This window comes from Alosa pseudoharengus, unplaced genomic scaffold, assembly GCF_046254945.1.
Source record: "Alosa pseudoharengus isolate Yale_2024_CS ecotype anadromous, Long Island Sound unplaced genomic scaffold, YU_APseudo_1.1 YU_APseudo_1.1_scf_2, whole genome shotgun sequence".
Taxonomy (NCBI): domain Eukaryota; kingdom Metazoa; phylum Chordata; class Actinopteri; order Clupeiformes; family Clupeidae; genus Alosa; species Alosa pseudoharengus.
Window position 1 is genome coordinate 9579962 of NW_027468663.1, and position 16701 is coordinate 9596662.

A 16701-nucleotide genomic window follows, 5' to 3' on the forward strand; every position below is an offset into this window, starting at 1 on the left:
TGAGAATAAGATTCGGTGCCTGGGGGCCTGACTGGGAGGGAGGGATGCCGCTCTAACTGGAGCCAACTGGCCGCCTGCAGCTGCCCCAGGGGTCAGGGTTAGCCTAGGACAGGGCCATTGAGCTGGAGGGGCTGTCGTCTGTCTGCTGTCCTCTGCACAGGACACTCACTGTCCCCACCTGATCTCACTTTCACCCTCATTGCCCTCTCAGCTGTAAAGAACTTTGCATGGTCTGCATGGTTTGCATGAAGTGTACCGTAAAAGAAAGAACTGCGACAACAGACGATGATAAAGATGTTCTTTCCTCCCTCCCTCCCTCTCTCTCTCTTTCTTTTCTTTCTCTCTCTCTCTCTGTGTCTCAGGTAAGAAGAAGGTGTCAATGTATGACAGCCAGGCTCCTATCTGCCCTATCTGCCAAGTGCTGCTACGCCCTGGAGAGCTGCAGGAACACATGGAGCAGGAAATGGAGAAACTCATACACATCAGGTAAACACACACACACACACACACACACACACACACACACACACACACACACACACACACACACACACACACACACTGTATGCATGCCCACTTGCTTTTCAACTACTTTTTAAACAACACTGCAGTTTGAACCCAACCCTCTACAGAGTTGCTGTTCATCCAGCCCGACTGCGCTCACAGCACTGACTGCAATACCTCTTCCTGTCCACAAGAGGCAGGAGCGTAACACATCTCATATCGCATGGTTTCTGGGAGTATGTGTGAGTGTGCTCCATAAGTGGTAGGTGGCATACCTGGAGTTTCCCTAAAGCTGTGGTGATACTCGTGGTGATCCAGAGGCTTCTTGAGCCGAGAGGGTGGATCAGTCCGGGACGGGGAGGCGCGGTGCGGCGTAAATCAGCCCGGGCTTTACCTATCTCAGGTTAAGCACCTGTAGTGGATATGGAGGATCCTCCGGCAGACAGTGTGATCTCCATCTCCTTCCTAAGTCTCTCTTCTCCAGCCCTGGAGGCCCCAGGAGAGTAGCAGCCCGACATCAGGAGGCCGTTTTGTCAGGCGTAAGCCCCACATCCGTTTACACCCTCCGCCTCGACTGGTTAGGGAACAGAGGGAGAGGGAGAGATATATTTTCTAGTCAGGACTGGATGGCAACATTTAGCACCCAGAGTGTGTTCCACCTTCCTTAATGTGAGCGTCAGTACATACTTCACAGTTCCAGAGTGAAAGAGCCTTTGGCGTTCTCCTCACCTGTCTCTACCTACTCCCCATTCCCTGGCCGCCACTAGTGAGAGCCTTAGAGACAGAGGGACCGGAGGGGAGAGAAAGAGAGAAAGACAAAGGATGAGAGAGAGAGAGAATCAGAAAAAGAGATAAAGAGATAATGAGAGAGGAAGAGTGAGAGAGGAAGTGGGTGAAAGGAACAAGGGATGTGAGGAAAAGAGAGAGATTAGCTCCCAGCAAAAGGGGCTCTGGCGTGAGCTGCAGTTCTCCGAGGAGTTATCATTTAATAATTAATAAAGGGCAGTGGGGCCACCCGGCCCTCCGGGCAGGGGCTGTGTGGATAGGGCCCTCTGCCTCCGCCTTGACCACAGCAGCAGCTCCCCGCCGCCGCGCCGCGGGCTGCCTGTTTGATGGCGGCGGTTATTTAAAGAAATAGCGTCATCCTTCCTCGTTTGTCAGTGGCGGACACTGCTCAGCGTCACCGGGCCGGTGATTTAGCTTTGCCTGCTACCTGCCCATTAACCCGCTGCGCCGCCGCGTGAGTTATGCCCCCCCCCCCACACACACCCTCCCCTCCCCTCCCCTGTGCAGGCTGCAGCCGCGGAGAGCTGCTTAGGCCGTGATTTAAGCAACACCAGCGATGCTGGAGTAGAGGTTGGGGGGGTGAGGGGAGGGGGGTGAATGAAAGACTGCAGAGGAGGAAGTGAGGGATAAAGGGGGAGAAAGTGAAAGAGACAGAACCCAAGAAAACCCAATAAATTGATGTTGAGAGAAGGAGGGGAAGAGAGACGGGGAAAATGGAGAGAATAAAAGAAAAATTAGAGGATGGGACGTACCCTTGTTTGTTTGTTTTATTAGTCCTCATAGTTCTTTCTTTTGGTCTGCATTAGAAAATGACCTCCAGTTATTTTTTTTTTCTTTATATGTTTTTATTCATCGCCTCCAGTTCTAATGGTTCGAATTGGCTGAGGTGGTTTTCTTGACATGCCATCTTGTGACATCCTTACTTACTCTAATATCTAATTATCTTCATATTTCAAGATAAGTCTCAGCCTTCAGAGAGCTCAAAATCATTGACCAGGCCTACAGCATGCCAGTTGACAATGACAGATGGAGAAATGCATTTTCAGACACGTACTGTACACTTGACAGCACCTATCCACTCTACTCCTCCTGCACCTTTTTCTTGCACTTAAGGGTTCTTATACAGGAAAACTGTGCTTTTACACATACACACACACATACACACACACACACACACACACACACACACACACACACACACACGCACACATACACACACCAAAGCCAAAGGCGTGCACAGATCATTGGAAGTGACATGGCGAATTTGTGGCAATTTGTAGTAAATCTCCCTTTAATGATACCGTTTCATTTTGCACCAAATCAGACTTGAGTGCATGTAAAATGGAGGAGGCTATTTAAGATGTAGCATTAGGCAGATGTCGGAGTGGATGTGTGTGAGTGAGGGTGAGATTGGGACTGCCAGCTCTCTTTCTCTCTCTCTCTCTCCCTCTCTCCTCCTCCCTAGTGGCCACACTGCTCTCCCTCTGTCTCTCTCCTCTCTCTTGTCGTTTGCTTCTGCTTCGCTCCTCATGTATGGAAATGGAAATCCATCATGCCCTTTACACATCCGCTTGCTCCAAGGGGCACAGCAATCTACATATCCCCCCCAGCCCCCCCAGCCCCTCCACGTAATCAATTTGCCTCCAACGGAGCGAGGGAGAGCTGGGTGGCAAACGACACGAAAAGCAATCTTTATCTGGCGCTTACAACCCCCCACCAGTCCTCTGCTATTTATTCCATTTTTTTCCTCCCTTGCTCTCTCTCTCTCCCTCTCACTTGCCCTGCCTCTCTCTCTCTCTCTCTCTCTCTCTCTCGCTCTGTGACACACACACACACACACACACACACACACACACACACACACACACACACTGCTCTCTCTCCTCCCTTTCCTTTCATCTCTTGCTGTCACACCTTTGGTAATGATGGAGCGGGAGAGATAGAGAGAGAGACAGTGGAAAAGAGCTTTTGAGGAGAACTGGTAATGAATGTCATGATGAGGCTCTGCTCCCGATAATAGTTTTCCTCAATCTACACATGGCATGTAGTGTCGGTGTAGTCCTCTCTCAGGTCCTCTGGGCACAGTGCTTGGCATGGCATGCTTACACATCAGGAACGGCTTGTTTTCACAGGGCAGAAAATCCTCTGTCAAAGGATCCTGCTCTCCTCTCTCCCTATTTTGTCCAAACATGTCTCCTCTTTCCTGGACATCGGTACCTGTGTCAAACAGGGATCTTTAGTACTGTCCCTTTTATTTACCTTCCTTTTGAGGCTCACACGCTTTCTCTTCTTGCTTTGTTGCATCTTTCCAAACCGCTTCCTGTGGTGTGACAAAGCCTTTTTTGTTGCTGAGGTGCAGTCGCTTCAGTATTCCTCCAGACGGCTACACACGTGCGACAGCCAGCGAACAAACTCCTGCCGCCACTTCACTCCTGCCCCTCATTTATCCATCCATCTTTTCATCTCTCTCTCTCTCTCTCTCTCTCTCTCTCTCTCTCTCTCTACTCAGCCCCCTCCATCCTCCCCTCCCCTCCTGTCTCTGTCTCCTTGCTGTCGTGTTGACACCTGGGCCTGGGCACTGGGGCGCCTTGTTTTCCTCACCACTGACAAGGTGCCTGTCTCCCCCTAACAAGTCACAACAGCTCCCATTGTTCCGCTAGAGATGGGTGGATAATGAGAGAACGGACGAATAAAGGCCTGAATAAATTCACATGTTTACAGATCAAGAAAAAGAAAAGAAAAGAAGAGCACACCCTTGAGTGGCTGTATGGTGACCTCCACCATTGCACTGCACTGTTCTCTGGGCGTTACCTTTGTCCCACTGAGCTGCATGCTGATTGGCTAATGGCTGCTAACAGGAAGCATTATTCCCCTGGGGGACTGAAGGCGGGCGGCTTCGCACCGGCTTGTAGCGCAGGGTTGGGGGGGGGGGGGGGGTGACTAAGGCCGACGAGATATGTGGTGGCCCGCCGGCGGATTTATGATGCTGGGGGAGTGCGTTTATTATCTCACAAACAGCCTTGCCGCCTCCGATGGGGCAATTTATCCCCTCTCAAGGCCCGGCCCTGATTTGTGTTGTCTCTTTCTCTTGCTTTCGCTCACTCGCACTCGTTTACGCCCTCACTCACTCTCCATCGCGTCCACTCTCGTGCGCTATCTCTCCGTCCTCTCCTGGACGCCCAGATCAATCATGCTGACTGCGGGAGGAGGGGGTGGGGACGGGGGCCCTATTACCTGAGTGGAGGGGTGGGGCTCGCTGTTGAACCCACCCTCACCTGTCATCCATTACTGTTGGGAGGGGGTCTATCTCTTCCTGCATCATCCGCTGGCTGCCAACGCGCCCAGTAGACTACACATAACAGACAGAGACACAGATGTTTGTGCCAGCCCCTGTTTTTATCTCCTGCCATGTTTTACCAGCATACTCCCCTCCTGTTTCTGAGGGATCGTACAGGGCTTCTCAGTGCCTCACCCTCTCCTAGATGTTCTCTAAACTCTACAGATGACCTGTGCCGTGGCCGAGCGTGGTCAGAACATTCCCGACTCGTTGCTCTGCCCGTCCTCAGCCTCGCTTCACCCTGCTCACACACTCGGAATAAAAGGACATGGAACGGTGCTGGGGAATAAGGGCCCAGGCGGATTTGATTGGGTTTCTGCATGTTGCCAGGTCCATCTCCTGCGTGTGGGGCGGTGAGCACTGGACACAGAGTGAACATGACAAGAGTGGATGCTCCTACTGTCACTGCCAGCAGCACACTCATCATCACCAACACTCATGTAGCACACGGCCCAGCAGCGTCCAGACAATGATGGGGACACAGAAAGAGAGAGGGGGCGGGGGCACTGAGAGAGATAGATTGAGAAAAAGATGGAGCGAGTTAGATGGATAGATGGATAGAAAGAGAGTGACATCTACCCATACAGGCAGAGAAGGATGACTAAAAAACTAGGTTTGAAGAGGAAGATTGCATACATGCATATGTGTGTGCATGTGTGTGTTAGTATGCCAAACACACACACACACACACACACACACACACACACACACACACTGGCAGAAGGGAGGAGAAAGGGGTGTGTGGGATTAATGTTTCCGAGAGAGATCTAATTTGATATGTCTCTCCCTGTTGTTGGTAGATGCTTTAGCAGGCACGTTTAATATTTTCTGGCCACTAATCAGTCATTGTCAATCTGCCACGTCGACGAGACTTTGATTCAATGTAGCCCCCACCCTGGCCAGACTCGAGAGAGTACACCCCCTCGCACTACACACACACACACACACACACACACACACACACACACACAAACACACACATACACACACACACACACACACACACACACACACACACACACACACACACACACACACACACACACACTACCATGCTATTCCTCCTTCTCTGGCTCTCCTCTTCCCTCTCCGCCTCTATAATACAATGTTTACAAGCCTGCGCATTGTCTTCAACATATTTCAAAGTCCTAAGTGCCCGAGGCGTTTCACTGACAAATCAAATAACAGCAAAATCATTTATTTCCCTCTGCTGTTGCCTAAATGCATGGGAGAAGGGAGAAGGGAGGAGGCAGAGAGAGGGAGAGAGAGAGAGAGACAGAAAAGAAAGGGGGCAAGACAGAGTGCATCCATGAGAATGATTGCTTCAATAAAAAAATTATATCCCAAATCTGCTTAGCAGTCGTACTTTTGGACAGTAATTGTTTCAAATACAGCATGGCCGGGGGGTGCCTGGATTGAGTGGCATAGGGGAGGCAGGGAGGAGAGAGGGTCAGTGCATGTCCACACGATTAAAACTGTGATTTGTGCTGCTTTGTTAGCTTGTCGCTCCGCTGTGCTCAGTCAGATGTCGCCCAATTCCAGACAGCGGCTGATGCCGTTGAGGAAAAACGTGTCTGGCACAGAACAAAGAAATGCAATGAACGAAAGAGAGAGAGAGAGAGAGAGAGAGAGAGAGAAGATGACTGGAGGAGAGTCAGTGACAGAATGAAGAGAGTGAGAGAAATAGAAAAAAAGAAAGAAAGAAAGGGATAGAGAGATAGAGAAAGAGAGAGAGAGAGAGAGAGAGAGAGAGAGAGAGAGACCTTGTAATGGCAAACATCAAAGAGTAAGTCCTTCATGTTCATCTGAAACGCCCACACTGAGGCACTTGGTGACACGCTGGTCAGAATAACGAACACCTCAGTGCCAAGCATCCTCTAACCTCTCAGCTCACACAGCGGCCCTTTTGAACTCGTCCTCTGTCCCTCATTTTAAATCTTCCTTTGTCTCCCTCTTCTCCTTTCAGTAAGAACCCACAACACAAGGACAACGCCACACCGGGCACACCCAAGGTAAGCTGACCATCCTTCCGCCATTTTGGAGCCATCAAACTGAATCAAATGTTTTAGCGCTGCTTTAATGGGAAGGCAAAGGGGCATTGTCTCATTAGGGGAGGGAAGGAAGGAAGCTATGGCTTTAACTTGACTGACACATGAGTGTCTGAATTAAAAACTCGCTCAAAATGGTACTTTATTTCCTTCTGTAACTCACTTTGCTGAAAAACGACACGATGAAATGCTTCCTGCTGGAGTCCATTTCACAGGGCAGGGGTGGGGGGTGCGGGGGGAGGTTTGATCGTGAGAGGCTACGCAGTGCCACTGTGTGCGGTTTCATCTTCTGCTCCAATCTAATTAGCCAGAAGCAGCGGATACACTGTCCCGCCGGCCATTCTCCCCCAGTGTCACACGCCAGGGCCAGTTCTCAGTCTCTGGGGCCTCTTCATGTGAAGAGCTGGAATGCAGAAAACTTTTAGGGAGTATCAGTCACAGAACTGTACCTCCAACTGTAATAAAATGGACATGAATGAATCGAATCTTCAAAACTGTAAGGATCAAAGCATTAGAGCCCAAAATCTTAAAATTGACAGAGAATGACAGAGATAGACTGGTATCAGTCTAAGCTCTTGATTTGCAGTATGACATTTACCTGAAAGATGTGATAATAGATATGTATCTCTTACCCAGGTGAGCTATAGCTTTAGTGCAGAGCAGCGCTGTGGGCTACGGACCCATTCCTCAACCAGGAAGTTAGAGTAATGATTCACTCACAAGAGAGAAGTGCTGAGGGCATGTGGAAAGAAAGCTGGCATTTTAGCTGGCATAACACCAAGTATGCAGATGGCATTGGCACAGAGGAGGAGATTGATGCCCCCGTGTCCGTTAAAAAGTGTGACTCACTGGTGACATGTGCCCATTTTAGCGGAGTGATTTTTTTTTGTCTCGCACCAAATGGCACCCCCTTAAAATTCAGTGAGCTCGTCTGTAGCCCCCTCCCCCCCCCCCTCCCTGTCTCTGCTGTCTTCCCTGATGACATGCTTCAGGTTAACGTGACAACCACGGAACGCTGAACACAGCACGGCAAGCACTCAACAGAGCGGGTATTTTTAGGGAGAGAGGCCTACTCAGCTCATTATTCCAAGCATGCAGGGGAGACCAGTGCATGTGATTATAGCAAGCCCTCTATCTCATTCGGGGAAACAGGAAGTACTCAGAGGGAAGGCTGGGGAGGGGAAGGATAGAGAGAAAGAGAGAGAAAGAAAAGGAAATGAAGAAGAAGAGATAGATGGAACAAGAGAGAGAGAGAGATGGAGAGAGAGAGAGAGAGAGAGACAGAGACAGAGAGAGTGAATGGGCCTAGGTGAGGTAGCCAGTCATCTCAGACGTGACTGAGCATTCCACTGCCGGCGTTTAGTATTCCGGCCGAACGTGTGGATAATGAAGAGTTGTCGGGATCACGGCGGGCCCCTGCCGCCGCGACGCCCTCAGCAGCGCCACTCGCATCCGGACGGCTGTGCCGCTTCTAATGGGGATTAACCCAGCCCGCCCTCAGCCTGTTAGCAACGCCGTCTTCGCTGCCTATTGCCATGGCGACTCCATGCCAGCCGGCGTGACTCTTAATCCGCCGAGGTCAGAGGGCAGCGGGTGCCCGCACCAGCATTTCCACGCTGGCCGTGGCTCTTGCACTTCTGCCGAGGTGGCATGGAAAGGCAGTCATCACGCGCCGTGACTTAGAGAAGCGCTACGCGCAAAAACAGGAATTAAGAGTTTCTCTCATCAACTGCCCTGATTCTGTATTGGACAAGTGTGAGTGCTACAAAGCCCCTAGAATTGCGCACACACACACACACACACACACACACACACACACACACACACACACACACACACACATGCACACACACACACAGTAATAATCAGTTATAACAATACGCCATATATCATGGGCCAACAAGACATAAAAACAGCTTGATTCCTCAAGCAATTTCATTCTCTAAACAGACTTGGCAACACAGACAGACACAACACACACACACACACACACACACACACACACACACACACACACACAGACAGACCACACAGTGGTCCCAAAGCACCAAAACACTGTGATCGCACAAATAAATAGTTCCCTGACCTTGCAATTCAAAAGCATAAGAAGCCATGCATAATGTCTTATTTACTGTCCCTGCTGAGAGGGTCTGCCATTTTTCACATATTAATATTAGATTACAGTTGTCAGCCACCACAGCCCCTGCCCCTACTCTCTCTTTGATTAATTGGAGCAGATTGTAAATACAAATATTTTATAGCAGCCTCATAAAAAGCTGCACGGAGATCAAGACTCCCAGTAAAGTAAGCAGTATTTCCCCCCTTCCCCCTCCATCCCTAATTCATTTCAGAAATTAAGTCAATTACGTTTTCCCAGGGACAGGCCCGTAATGTCCTTTGAGGCACACAGGCAGGTTTATGGATGACCAGCGTGTCTAGTTCTGCTGCCTGCCGTCCTTTCGCCCCCCTTAACTCTGACACTGGCTCCCCTTGCTCATATACACAGCTCATAAGCACGCTAACCTCGGTGCTTATGTCGCGTCAGCCATAAGATCAGACACAATCTATAGCATCACATATGGGCTGAGGTCATGATAATGATTCACTGTCAACTCTCTGGGCCTAAGTATTGACCATAGTGTCCTCCTATGCTTCCAGGCTATCCTTTTTCATGGACTTATATTCCAGGTTTAAGTTTATGCGGTGAAAGTGCTGAAGTTAAATTAAAATAGTATGTATTTAAGTGCATGCCTGAGTTACTTTTGGTGCACAGCTAGCTTCCGTGAGCAGTGCACTCACCTACTGGCGTCTTAACCTTTTCTCTCTACAGTCGCTCCTATTGTCCGTGCACATCAAACGCGAGGGCGAGTCTCCTGTCGTGTCCCCACTCTCATCGGACGACGCTCACCACTCCGACAGATACCAGGTGAGACAGGACAGGGCCACTGCTGGACAGAGAAAAAACCTGACTGACACAGAAGGACCAAAGGACACGTGTGAAACAGACAAAGAGTACAAATTGTATAAACAGACACAAGCACATTAAGATCCCAAGATTAAATAGGTTTTACTGAAAATGGCTTTGTCCATCAGCCTTGCTGTGTATGTGTGATGCATATCACCTAAATGACCAGTGTGACTGTGAGTGAGAGCATCAGATAGAACTGTGTGTGCACCTGTGTGTGAATCTGTGTGTGTGTGTGTGTGTGTGCACGTGCGTGTGACTCTGTGTGTGTGTGTGTGTGTGTGTGTGTTTATGTGTGTGTGTGTGTGTGTGTGTGTGTGTGTGTGTGTGCGTGCGTGCGTGTGTGTGTGTGTGTGTGTGTGTGTGTGTGTGTGTGTGTGTGTATGTGTGTGTGTTTGTTCAGCCCATCTCCCTTCTCCATCTCTTCCTGGCTGGGTGTACAGGCTGGATGTGTTAATACAGGCTCCCCTCATCTTCAGCATCAGCACCCCCCCCCCCCCCCCCCCCATCTCCAGCCCAGATTTACCCAGGCCGGGGCGCGTATGTCCCGCTCTGATATGTAATCATCCATAGTTTAACCCCGGGCTAATCTCACCCGCGCCCCTGGGCCCAGGATATCATCTCCGGGGCTCAGTGTCCTTGACAGTGTGCCTCCCCTTCCTGCTGGATGTCCATGGCGACAGGGCCGTGTTCCACTTCCTCCTCCTCCAATCTGTAGCCAGATTGATCTTTTTCTTCAGGGGGGAAAAAAGTCTCGAGTCGACAGTGAAGCAAAAAATGGATGTTTGAATTGGTGCTGAAGTGATGCTATGGCGAGACCGCCCGATGCCAGAAATCTTGATTCATTTAAGTGTATTAAGTTCAACTCAATAGCCAAAAAATGTTCGTTAAACACAGCTTTTAAAGGCAGCACTTTAGGCAAAAGTCCTCATTAACATCGGCGCATTAAAGGTTTTCCTACAAATGATTAAGTCAATGATACATTCTCCCCCACAGCCTCCCCGCCTTCTCCCGGCTTTATCCATCATTAGTGAATCATGCAGCATCATTAACGCAGTGTATCAGCATAACATAGGACGGATGTAAATGTGCATGACTCAAGTGTTTCTCATAAGAAGCTGTCAACGACGGATGATCTACGGGGACCTCTGGGGTGGTTTGAACTGGTGCCCATGGTGCTTGTGTCAGAAAGCGGGCATCTATCGGCCTGGCAGGCCCTGCTGGAGTCAGCAGTACATACATCCTGTTTAATAGAGCTAAATGATGATGGCCAGACAGGTTAAATTAGCTCTTAAATTACTATACAGTATAAATGGAGATATCCAGGCGAGATGATAACTGTTCAGAGAACATTTGTCAGGACGTGCTGTTGATCCTGGAGGTCTGTGCAAAAATGGAAACCACTAGAAACTGGAAACCACTAGTTTGCCTTTTATAAAATAAATCAGGCTGCCATTGCTTATTGCTCTCTAAGTCTGTTGCAATCTGTCTGTTGTCATCTATAAATTGAAAACACCTCATTGAAATAAATGTCAATAATAATAATAATATATATATATATATATATATTACATTACATACATACTTTGTCGATTCTAAAAAATATTTAGCCACTACTTTTTATGTTATAGTGGTAAAACCTCAGCCTTTAGGGCTTGCAGTGTATACAGCAACAACGTATTGCTGCGCCCTAATGGCCAAATGTGGAACTACATAATTTTACGTCTCCTGAACTTTCACTTTGCACGGTTGTCACGTGACCAGAATCAACATGGCGTCTACAGCGCGATGAGCCCGTACTTTGAAATGGGACTAAAATGTTCAATCCCTTTGCATCCTTCTTAAATATTTATTTAAGTCCATGTTTTAAGATTCATTGAAGCATCGCCTGGTTCATATGAGCTTCTTTAACACGTGAGTTTGGCGACTTTTGGAGCTTTTTTTAATGAGTGGAACAATCTTGTAATGGAAGAGGAGATACAGACCAATGGGAAACGAGAAGTAGGTTTTTGTTTACAGTCAGGCTGGAGGCTGTGGATTGCATTTGACAATCCAATATAATCCAGAAGTACATCTCTAATATATTGCTAATAATCGTAATACATGCAACACATACTAACTCCTGCATATTTTCTGTGTTTCCTTTTTCCCTGCTCACAGACATTTTTACGGGTTCGGGCAAACAGACAAACACGATTGAATGGTATGTATACATTGCTGTTGTTCTTGAACAATTCCTCCTCTCCCACTAGTATTAGTGAGCAGTGGACTTGTGTTTGATAGGGTTTTATCTGATAGAAGGGGGAAATCCTATAATTCAGTAACAACCCATTTATTTACTTACCCTACCCTAGCCTAGCATGTTTCATATTAATCAATACACCTGTTGTTACACAAACACCACATGCATCCTCAAATATGTGGATTCATTTTTATTTATTTAAAATGTATTTAATTTATTTTTATTTTATTATTCATATTAATTCAGTCGGCTTGTCAAAAAGTACCTGTATTAAGTGTTGCATAAGCATACTATTTCTCATGCATTCGTCTGAACTGCTGGGGTCATGCCTGTCCTGTTTTTTGGGATCATAACATTACACTCTGATGGTTATCCACTTTGGACCCCTAGACATTGAAAACTTCTTTGCTGCAGTGTAGTGCATTATGTTGGCCCAGTGGTATTTCATCTGTGCTCATCTGAGGATGGCAGAGTGGATACACAGGGGGCTGGTCTTGGATGCTCCATCTCCCATGTTTAATCACTGAGACGTTTGGGGGTCTGAGTGTAACCTAGGACACGCTTAAAGTAGAGCTGGTTATGGCAATGCTGTCCTTGATGTAGGGATAGGGATGCAGCCGTCTCTGGCCTAGAGGGAAAGTGAGGTCGGGTCTTTGTGAGGCTTGACTGAAGCTGTGGACTTCACACATCTCACTGTGGATAAGCCTGACCCTCATCAGTTGGCTGTCACTGCCGACTGTAATTTTGCCCAAAGCAGTGCTGGTCATTGCACTGTCTGCATATGTCTGCAAATGGCAGTCTATGCCTATTCAGTCAGTCATACCTAGAAGTAATCACTCCTTGATTTTAAACTCGTGCTCTTAAAATAGTAAGAACACGGTGAAGTCCCTCTCTGTTTGCCATGCCCTTTTGTCTGTGGCGCCTGCATGAGCAGAGGATCTCTTTAACCCTTGACTTCTTGATATGTCAACAGTCGATGTCCACTGCTGGTGCAGGCGCTCAGGCAAGGAATGTGTCAAAAGCCCCCCAAAACCAGTGCCCAGCGGTGTGCCCCTAGCCCCTTGCTGCCTACGCCACGGTAAGAGTCCCCCCTCCCCTCTACGCCTCCACTTCTGTCTGGCCATAGATTGTAGTTTGGTGCCCTCCATCAGGCAGTGGGGTGTGCAGGCAGTGGACCCTGTGATGGGAGTGGGGTGTGCAGGCTTTGTTTGAACCCCACGGCCCTCGGGTTGTAATGTGTATTAGCGCTCGTCTGAAACCGCTGTGATCTCTGGGAGAGGGGCTGCGTGCATGGAAAAACTCCTGCCGTGCCTAATTAATCTGCCTCCCTCTCTACCCCCTCCGTTTAACGACGCCCTCCTCCATTACCGTCACCGTTGCCTGGGAGAGATTATGAGCCGTTGTGTCCTCTCCATCCCCCCCCACCCGCCTCGTGCCCCCACCTCACTCTCCCTCCCTCGTCAGCCAGAAGTTATGGCATATCTTCTCCCTCGCCCCAGTCCCCCTTGGCTCCTTCTCGCAATCACGGCCACCTAAAAATTAATGTCCCCGCACGCCATTTGCAGTTAAGAAAAGGCGACACAGACTTACGGCGCAATAGGCGCTGTTATGCTGTGTTAAATTTCTAATTACGTGCGTGGGACGGGGAGGGACGACGGGCAGAGGGTGACGAGACCATGCCCATCTCAGCGACGAGGCACACGCGATGAGCGCATCCCCGAGAAACGCTGCAGCATTGTTGTGTTGGGTCCCGTTAACGGCACCCTAATACGTCAAGGTTGTTATGCCTCCTTGATGGCCATTTTGTTTTTGTTTTTTCTTGTTACGTGATACCACTGGCCAGTGTTGCTCTTATAGTTAGTCTGCCGCTGTGTCTTATGCGTGTCTTTGGTACCAGACATAGGACAAGTGCCTCGCTATGTTGTTTGTGTAAGTAAAGCCTTAGGCAGTGGACCCAGCCCTAACTAATGAGTGTCACAGAGGCAAGGATTTTTGCCATTTTATGGATGCCAGGGGCATTGAATGTTCCTTCTCAGCCAAAGCAATGTGGCGGCCCAGTGTCTCCTCTCCATGTCCTTCTCCTCATATTAACAAGGGCCGACCCCAGGCATGTCAGATGAAATCTGCCGCTCCAAAACATTAAGCCACCCCTCGGTGACACATGACATGCTGTTTGTCAACTTTGTTTTGTTCTCATTAGCTCAGATTAATTGCGAGCCAACCAAAGAGCCTAATTATTCTACCCTGGTTTCTCAAAGTCTATGTGAACTTTCAGTCACTCACTTTGTATGCGTGTATGTACACTATGTATGTACATGTATGTATGTATGTATGTATGTATGTATGTATGTATGTATGTATGTATATGTTGATTCAGGTCTTTTGACAGTGCTGTGTGTTGTGTGTTGCAGCGCGGATTGGGAAGATGAAGCGCCGGAAGCCTGAGGATGGACAGGTATGTCCACTGTGCAGCGCCCCGCTGGCAGGGACAGAGGAGGAGATGAGTAGGCATGTGGAGCAGTGTCTGTTTAAGGTAGCCTCCTGCTCCGACACTCACTCGCTTGCTCGCTCCTGCACCAGCCGTCATCCTGGCCCCACCTCAGTCCCACCCCCCCACCCCCAACCCCACACTAGCCCCTACCTCCTCTCACGCACACACCCTCTCGGTGTGCTCCTTCCCCTGGACATCAGCATCCAGCTGTCTCAGTAGGCCTTAGTGTCCTCATGCACCAGTATTAGGTGCTGGGGCCGCTTTCGTTAGCACTTAGCCACTGCTATGCTAGCCGACTAGCACTGCTCCTGGAGTACTATTACCCAGGCCCTATAACAAAAACCTGTAGAGATGAAGTTGAACGGCAGAGTTTTCACCTGCCTCTCATGTCCAGGGGAAGGAAGGAGTTTATGTAGCTCACTGGGATCTCTGATGAAAGGGTGCCTTCTGTTCAAGTTAGTTGATTTCAGCTCCCTCTGATCCATCTAGACATATCCTCTCAGTAAAGTGATGGTCATAAGGCCATTGGACATTGAAAGTAATGAAAACCTATGCTTCTGCTACCGTGTGGGTCAGGTGGCAGTCTAGTTGACTTGAGTAGACACTAGTTCCTTTCTCTCTAACACCTTCATTAGTAGTAGGTGTGACTAACAGCACTGCTGCACTCCTTGGTGATGGGTTTTTCACTCCATGTGATTTAAATATTGTCAGAGAAGTGATTTGTTTTTTAGTTCAATTTATCATTGTTGATATTTGGCTCTAGTAGAGGTTGTTGGTGTAGGACTCATGGAAGGTTTCAGGCGTAAAAGTCAGTACAGAAGGTGTCACTACGGTTGTGCTCTAACATTTTGTTCTTCCTCAGAGGGAAGGAGTGTGCGGCCCCGAGGACGACTCCGCCGACGCCGATGGAGAGAACGGAACCCGCTTCGAGGAGTACGAGTGGTGTGGCCAGAAGAGGGTCCGAGCCACCACCCTGCTGGAGGGCGGCTTCCGAGGTACGGCCCACCGGTGCTAAGCACAGCGTATTAGCCGGTGCTAAACACAGCGTATTAGCCAGTTGTGACTAATGTATCCTTACAGGGAAGCTACACCAGGCATGTAACTGAAGTGTTCCGTAACTGAATCCATTTTAGATGAATGGTCTATTTTTTTCGAACGTACGCACCGCTATCACGTCTGGTGTAGCGGAAGCTAATGGTAGCTTCCATTGATTATAGTGGAAGCTAATTGTTGCCGCAGACGCTTCAGTTACGCGCCTGGTGTAGCTTCCCTGTTAGCCCTAATCAGAATAGGATGTTGACTAGAAATTTTGCTTATTGAAGGTTTGAAATATAGTGAATGCGAGCGTTGACACAGGACTCTAAATGAATGCACTCGTGGTAGAATAAAACAAAGTAGAAATGTTTGCATTCTGTGAAGCATAGTTGTTATGGTTTGTCAACCCGTGAGGGACACCATTAATCTCCCTTGTGTAGTTTGTCAAATGAATCCACCATCCCACCACCCAAGAGAGAGCGATTATTTTTCCCCCCCTCAAAACTCTTATCTTCATGCTGAGGCCTCAAACATTCGATCGCCATAAAGAGCTAATTTACAAAGCCCAGAAAAAAGGCCTGTTTTTACTGTCTCTTTCTAAGACCTGGGCCAGACAGAAAAACAAGCCCCAGATCAATTCTGGCTCGGAGCTAAACTCCGTCGGCGCAGAAACCGCCCGGCCCTTGATCTAATGAGCAGAAAGATCTCTTCTGCACTCCTGTGATGTGGCAGACAGGGAGCGCTGGAAAGGGGACACACGGAGGGGGGGGATGGTGCGGATGGGGGTGTTGGGGGCAGCATGCCTGGCCGGAGGGGAGGCACTTGAAAGGCCCCCAAGAAAGCTCAGAAGGTGGATTTAGGCTTGAAGTGTTCAGCTGAAGTCCTCCAGTGTTCAATCGGCCACACTAAGAGGAAGCCCCACAGCCAAGAGAGAGAGAGGTAAGCTAGAAAGACAGACAGAGAGAGAGAGAGAGAGAGAGAGAGGGAGGAGAAGAGAAGAGAAGGAGTTTAGCTGTCTTGAGAGAGAGAGGAGAAGAGAAGGAGGTTAGCTGTCGAGAGAGAGGGAGAGGGAGATCGGAGGGCATCAATGGGATAAGAGGCCTATCCTCTGTGAACTAGCCGTCTCCCTCTCCCCTCCTACCTCCCTTTGAGTACAGGGAAGAAAGCCAGGCAGGAAACACTTTCAACTGCACACGAGTGTTGGTGGTGGGGGGGGGGGGGTGGTGATGGATACGGAGCGAGAAGCAATCGAAGAGGATCAGGTTTGTGCTTGGAGGATTGGAGAAAGGGGGT

General features: G+C 49.0%; 1 protein-coding gene across 2 annotated transcripts in view; it reads left to right on the forward strand.

Moving 5' to 3' along the window:
- Positions 1 to 436: 436 nt before the first annotated feature.
- The window catches only part of rnf220a (ring finger protein 220a), a 35800-nt gene continuing 19535 nt past the window's right edge, over positions 437 to 16701 (forward strand). The window contains exons 1-6 of one of the 2 annotated variants that reach the window (XM_076293615.1): positions 437 to 486; positions 6594 to 6639; positions 9506 to 9601; positions 11801 to 11843; positions 14294 to 14415; positions 15236 to 15368. In XM_076293615.1, coding sequence (XP_076149730.1) covers positions 452 to 486; positions 6594 to 6639; positions 9506 to 9601; positions 11801 to 11843; positions 14294 to 14415; positions 15236 to 15368 — 475 coding nt within the window. In that variant the 5' untranslated portion in view covers positions 437 to 451. Of the gene's footprint in view, positions 487 to 6593; positions 6640 to 9505; positions 9602 to 11412; positions 11642 to 11800; positions 11844 to 14293; positions 14416 to 15235; positions 15369 to 16701 lie in introns of those variants that run through there. The other variant, XM_076293616.1, reaches the window with a different exon arrangement.